The sequence below is a fragment of the Solanum verrucosum genome, unplaced genomic scaffold, assembly GCF_900185275.1.
Source record: "Solanum verrucosum unplaced genomic scaffold, falcon-dt-bn FXZP01000220.1, whole genome shotgun sequence".
Lineage (NCBI taxonomy): Eukaryota > Viridiplantae > Streptophyta > Magnoliopsida > Solanales > Solanaceae > Solanum > Solanum verrucosum.
The window spans coordinates 889,234-896,289 of record NW_026020308.1 but is presented as its reverse complement, the minus strand read 5'-3'; the positions used below and the strand labels follow the sequence as shown (position 1 = coordinate 896,289).

General features: G+C 34.3%; 1 protein-coding gene and 2 pseudogenes across 1 annotated transcript; 2 read left to right on the top strand and 1 right to left on the bottom strand.

Annotated features, from left to right (window-relative positions):
• The first annotated feature begins 409 nt into the window (after positions 1-409).
• LOC125835093 (uncharacterized) lies at positions 410-1,168 on the top strand. Its single transcript, XM_049514220.1, has 2 exons — positions 410-649; positions 725-1,168. Exons 1-2 carry the CDS (start codon positions 410-412, stop codon positions 1,166-1,168), a joined length of 684 nt encoding a protein of 227 aa, XP_049370177.1.
• Positions 1,169-1,495: 327 nt separating this feature from the next.
• Positions 1,496-2,895, top strand: LOC125835129 (uncharacterized; annotated as a pseudogene).
• A 342-nt stretch (positions 2,896-3,237) lies between these two features.
• LOC125835092 (uncharacterized) lies at positions 3,238-5,928 on the bottom strand (annotated as a pseudogene).
• Between the last annotated feature and the right edge of the window lie 1,128 nt (positions 5,929-7,056).

Genomic DNA, 7,056 nt, shown 5'->3' with positions numbered 1-7,056 from the left:
ATATGCAAGTTTGGACAAGAAGACTAATAACTTTGTTATTAAGATTTACATGCCAATACATTTATGTCAAAAGGCTTCTAGAAATTACTTGTGCAACTCTAAATTCATTGCTAGTGTTTTTAAAGATAAAGTGATTGAACAACCAAATATTAGAGTGTTCAAGTTGCAAGAGTTAATTAGGAAGAAGTATAATGTGCATGTTGGTAAGACCACAGCTAGAAGAGCAAGAGCTAAAATTTTGAATGAAATTATGGGTGATCATGTTAAGGAGTTTGGGAGAATTCTTGATTATAAGAATGAGTTGTTAAGGTCTAATCCTGGGAGTACTTGTGTGGTTAAGCTTGGTGAAGCTAATGAATTTGGTAGGGTAGTATTTGAGGCATTTTACATCTGTTTTGCTGCACTCAAGATGGCATTCATGTCAGCTAGAAAATGCATTAGTTTGGATGGTTGTTTCTTGAAAGGGGTATGCAAGGGTCAATTACTTATTGCAGTGGCCAAAGATGGCAATAATCAAATGCTTCCACTTGCTTGGGCTGTAGTTGAAAATGAGAACACAAACAGTTGGAGTTGGTTTATTTCTCTGTTGCAAGAAGACTTGGGATTAGGAGATGGAACAAGTTTCACCATTATGTCAGACATGCAAAAGGTAAACTTGTTTTTATTTCTCTGTTGGTTTACTATTTTTTCAACTTAATTTTTTAATGTTTGTTGTAACTTGTAGGGACTGGATATAACTATTAAGAAGTTGTTGCCAGCTTGTGAGGAAAGAAGGTGTGGTATACATATACTAGCAAATTGGTCACATAATTGGAAAGGGCTGCGAAGGAAGAAGCTGTTCTGGAAGTGTGCTAGAAGTACTTTTGAAGCTGAATTCAGAGAAAATCTGGGAGAGTTGTCTAAACTAGGTACGGGTATAATAGATGATCTAATTTACTATGATAAAGAATATTGGTGCAAATTGTATTTTAATTGTGAAGTCAAGTCTGATGCAATAAATAATAATATGTGTGAGAGCTTTAATGCTTGGATTTTGTTTGCAAGGCATAAAAACATTATTAGTATGCTTGAAGAGATAAGGATTAAGGTCATGACTAGGTTAGCTAGGTTAAGTGAATTTCCAAACTCTTGGATAACCAACTTCTCTCCAATGCCAATGAAAGTATAAGAAGAAAATATTGATAAATCAACGGCATGTAACATTGAGTTTAATGGAGTAACTGGATATGAGGTTTTAGATGGATACAAACAACACACTGTATGTTTGAGAAAGAGGGAGTGTAGTTGTAGATCTTGGATGTTGAAGGGAATACCATGTGCACACGCCTTAGCTGCAATGTTGCATAGACAATATGATCCACATGATTTTATTCATCCATGCTACTCTAAAGAGAGGTACTTAGTGACTTACTCACATTTCATACAACCTATGAATAACATGCCAATGTGGCCAGAATTAAGAAATCCTCTTGTTGCTCCACCAGTGATTAAAAAAATGTCAGGCAGGCCTAGAAAGCTGAGAAGAAAAGAGGCCGGTGAAACTAATGTGTCTGGTAAGCTGTCTAAAACTGGACTAACTATGACATGTAGTCTTTTCCATGTTAAAGGTCACAACAAAAGAAGTTGTCATTTACAAAGGAGTGATGGAGTTGGTTCTATTGCCGAGGAACATAGAGATACCCCTACTTCAAATGTTGAAGAACCATCAAGCTCAAGAAAGGGAGTGGGAAGGGGAAGACCAAAGGTACATTACTATTTTGTCACTTACTTTTAAAGTTTAATCAACTTACTAATATAATAAATGTTTTTTTGCAAATTAGAAATCAACAAATATTGAGAGTGAGCCTATTGCAAAAAATGGGAGAGACAGACCTAAAAGTGCAAGTGCAAGTGCAAGTGCATGTGCATGTGCAAGTGCAAGTGCAAGTGCATCAAAGGTTGCACCTAGAACCACTGCACCTCCAACAACTTCAAGAACATCAAGACATAAAGCAAGTGCAAGTGCAAGTGCATCAAATGTTGCACCTAGAACCACTGCACCTCCAACAACTTCAAGAACATCAAGACATAAAGCAAGTGCAAGTGCAAGTACATCAAGGGCTGCACCTAGAACCACTGCACCTCCAACAACGCCAACACATGAAGCAAGTGCAAGTGTAAGTGGTGCTGGAGTATCATCAAGAGCCTGGAGTGGTAGATGAAGGGGTAAGAGACTGGGAAGTGCAGCAAGAGGTATTAATCATCCACTTGAAAGTTGGTTTACATGTTCTCAAGGTAGTACAACACAGGGTGTAGACCAGAATACAAATGTTGCACCAAAGGAAACTGCTACTGCCAGGAAAGGAAAGGGTGTTGGAAACACAATTCAATTTAAAAGGCCAAGAGTAACTGGAATGGGTATGTTTTAAGCTGAAATGGTTTCAAAACTTTCAATGTAAGTATTGTGATGCATTTATAATGTTTGTACCCTAATGACTTGATAACATCTATTCTCTAATAACCTTACTTCTCTAAAATTTTATAGCCTGGACTGCCAAGTATCAGAATATTAGCTGGACCAAAAAGAGTTTTGAGATCAAATGTTGTAACTGGGGATGTTGGTTTCAAACCAACAAGTGGATTGAAGTGGAAAGGAAATCAAGCAATCACAACTAGAAGGCCCCAGCAGATTAGAGATCAATCAAGGCTTTCAAACCCAAATGCTTCCTCCTCATCACAGCCTTGAGACCTATGGAAACTATAATGTTGATATCAATGGTGTTTTCTTAGTACTGTTTTGGTGGCCACTATAAGTACTATTTTGTTTCATATTTGAAGGAAAAACAACTATTTTCTATTTTTTGTTATATGTATGTATGAAATAGTACTAAAATTATGGGCACTTATGCAATGTGAAAGATTTATTTTGCTTTTAAATTCACTTTTAGAATCAACTTTGTACTGAAAATTTGCTCTTAAGTAATGGAATTTTGGGCACTTATGCAATGTGAATTGTATTATTTATGTGAAGCTTTATTTTTATTTGCAAGAATAGGTACTACAATTTTGGGTACTTATGCAATGTGTTTTGTGTTATTTCTGTGTAGCTTTGTTGGGAGAATAGGTACTGTGATTAATACCTCTTGAGTTACTTCATTTTACAATTTCAAACATAAACAAATCATGGCAAATAGAGAATTAAGACATTTTCAAACACAAAAAAATTGAAATTTTTATTACGGTAGAGCAAATAAAGGCTTCAATACCACAAAAAATTATGGTAATTTCATTTGATCCTTCAACCTACCAACTTGGGTTAGAAAGCTAACAAATATAACAACAAAACAAATCATCAAACAACAAAGGAATTTCCCAAAACAACGACAACCTTCATCATTTTTCTTCAATTTCATCCCTTTCATCTTCTTCTCTTTCAAATCACCCATTTCTTTTACATCACGACCCTTCTCCTTTGAATTGATGTTGGGATTTTCATAACGATTTCAAAGACTTTCACTTTCATCCAAAGGAATTTTTTCTTGTTTTGACTGTTCAATGTTGGAATTATCAAGCTGTTCCAATTGCATCTTCACACGCTCATATTTTTCTTCTAACTCCTTAATCCTATTCACCAATTTCGGAAGAATAAATCGAGATCTTTCATCGACTCTCTCCTTGTCTCTCCATCTAAAAAAATTACAGTTCGTGGCCTCATAGTGAGGACAAGACCAAAATCGTCTTTCGGGATTGCGATCTGACCAAGACGTCTGCATTTGCAATAAGATTCCATGCTTGCATCGCACTTCCGCATTGATCATTGAATCATTCTCATCCATACCCAACTTATTCAACTCGGATTTTGTCATAACCCTAACATTTATACATAAAAATTGTGAAAGAAATTTAAAATCAGAACTAACAATCGAAATAAAAAGGTGTAAATATAAAGAATATAGTAAAATTTTACTTTACCTTTTCGAAGCAAGGAGCAATTTAACTTGAGAGATAATGATAATGAAGGTTTTTTTTTCTAAAGATGAAAGAACAATAAAGAAGAAGACAACTTAGTTAAAGAAGAAGAACAATAAAGAACAATAAAGTTTATTTTAACACGTGGCCAATTTTTATTGGTCAGTGGTGTCTAAAAATTGCACCAACGTGCCTAACATAGGTGAAGTCACAGACTCAGCCACGTAGACCAAAAAGTGGTAAAAAATTAATAAAAAAATAAGTTCGGGAGGTAATAGAACCTTAGTAAAGGTTAGGTGTGTCTTAGGGATTTTGGGTATAGGCTGGGGAGGGGTACTTATGCATTTTCCCTTTTAGTAATAAAAACAATTCACTCCCCCTCTCGTATTTCACTATTAATAACTATCTTAGTCTAACCATCAAATGTGGGGTGACAATTTATATGGTACAATAATTTAGTACACATATTTCCCTACAAAGTCTTCCAAAATTAGCTAAAGAAATTTGACATCTCTATTACTAAAAATGAACTTTTTATACCATGTAATCTCATAACTTCACTCTCAAATAAAATATCTATATGTGGCTTCTTCTTTTTTATGACAAGAAATTAATGAGTCATCTTAGAAATGTTCTATAATGTACCTTTCTAGACCTAAGTAGTCCCAACACAAAATCTATAGAAATATCTAATCAAGGACTCTCATGAACATCTCAAAACGGGAATTTGGATCGTTACACTCACGTTTTTGAAATTCTTTAAGATAGTCATTGAGCTTGCGTAATGTGTAGTCTCCCTTATGAATTATCAGTGATCATATTTCTCTATTTAAATTTATCTCCAATCAACATGAATTTTGAATTGTGCCACATCATCAAAATGAAATCTGAAGAATGCAATTTATTGCTCCTGAAATTAATAGATACATCGCCAATCAGATAAGATGGGTAAATATCTAGGACTACCTATTACTAATCATTACCCCAAAAGTGCGGATTATCAATACATCATTAATAACAAACTTAAAGGATGGAAGGCTAGACTCTTATAATCAAATCAGTTCTAGCTTCTCCCTACGTTGCCTCAAGGAACTTGTGATCATATCGATCGATCGTATTCAAAGAAATTTCCTTTGAGGTTCAACTCCTGAAAAGAGAAAACTACACCTAGATAATTGAGACTTAGTAACTTCTCCCTCTAAGCTAGGGGGGCTGGCTGGGACTTCAAAAAATAAATGGAATTATTTTCCCTCCTAGCAAATTTAAATTGGAGATTTACCAATTCCTTTGGGTTAGAGTCCCAGAAAAATAAGGGTCACAATCTCCTTTTAGCGAAAAAGGTATATCTTGGAATATTAGCAATGGAAAATAGCTAGGTACATCGATCTATGGGAAGATAAATGGATTGAGGCAACCTTAACCCTCCGAGAAACTATATATCCAAGGCCCCCTTACAGAACAAGATATACATCTTTCAGTCTCCCACAATAATTCTTGGGATCTTATCCTTTGATATTCCCAGTCACGTTAAGGAATCTATTCTAAACACTTACATCCAATTATATAATCCTAAAAAGGATACATTCTATTGGAACCTTAGTAATGACGACAAATTTAGCTCTGCAAGTCCTTACAACCTCTTTCTGGCAAATAATCATACAATTATGAAAACCGCAACATTAACTATGATTGGATTTGGAAAATAAGAATTTTAAACAAAATAAAATTCTTCATGTGGCTGCTACTACTATCAAATAAGCTTCCTATTGACTTTGCTTTACACTTTAGGAAGATAATCCCCAAAAATATTTGCTACTTATGCACCAATATAGAAGAAAATACAAACCATATATTTTTTTTCATAGTGAAATCTTTAAATTTGGTAGTTACTGTAATAAGAAACCACCTAGGCGAATGGATAACAGGGTTTCCCTGTAAAGTCAAAGTCAGCAATGCTCACCATGCAGAATTATTAGCCATGCTTCATGGATCGGAACAAGCACAAAGTATTTTTATATACTATATTGAGCCAGAAAATTGGATGTAGCTTAATGATCGATGAGTTGGTGCAAACAACTAGATCATCGAACTGGATGCAATATTCTTGGACATCAAGATTTAAATTCCAATAGAGATAGAAGTGTTAAGTGACTTTTTTTTATTGATAAAATTACTCGATACCTATGTCGGTATGAGATAACAAGTACCCACTGAAATTGGAAGGTAAGAGGTATGATCCGTTGAAATAATCAAGTTACACGCTATACACCATTAAGTTTTATTACAAAAGAATGTGTTCACAAAATATTTTTTAATTTTTTCATGTTTGGTTGATCTAAATTTTTGTAAGGTACTTTTTCTAGAAAAACAAATTCCTTAAAAATGAGAAAAAATGGCCTCCCTAATAAAAGTAAGAAAAACAAGTTCCACAAATATTATTTCACCTTGATTGTATTCTCTCTACCCCATCTCATCTTCACCCTACCCCTATCTCCACCATCCCATACCTGCCTCCAGAATATTTTTCTACATTATAGACAATTTTTTATAGGATAATATTGTTTACCTACTTACCATTATACAAAAACATAAAATAAAAAATTCACCTGGTTTCTTAAAAAAAAATTTAATGGAAAATATTTTCCATTCATATCAAGCACACCCTTTGTGTCAGCTAGATAATAAATTCATTTGATCAATGCATATGTGACAAGATACAAATAGAGCAGCCAAATTTAAATTGAGGTGTAGTTATTATTGTTGACGAATAGTTTGATAAGGATACAGGGCCCTCTTTTTTCTATCAACACTATATTTTAATATTATACAATTTCTTGAAAGTTCATACTTTGTTCTGTAGTCTTTCAATTATCATATAGTTTCTATGATAAAGGCTATAGGTCATCGATTGTACCCATGCCGTAGACAAAAACTTAGCATGTTATTTAAGAGAAAAAGATTAGATGCGCGGGCTATTGCCCATTATTCATTGAGTTTCGAATCGTGCTCAATTGGCATGGCACCCCGGGATTTCTCTGTTGTTGAAAAATTTGTGAGAAACAGTAAGAATTACAAGATTAACACTTGAGACAATACCCTCAATGCAAC

What these genes read in the sequence shown, in the direction of transcription:
- LOC125835093 (XM_049514220.1), top strand. Translation starts at nt 410, where the DNA reads ATGGCATTCATGTCAGCTAGAAAATGCATTAGTTTGGATGGTTGTTTC. An exon ending in TTATGTCAGACATGCAAAAG is followed by an intron (nt 650 to 724) that starts GTAAACTTGTTT and finishes TGTAACTTGTAG; the next exon opens with GGACTGGATATAACTATTAA.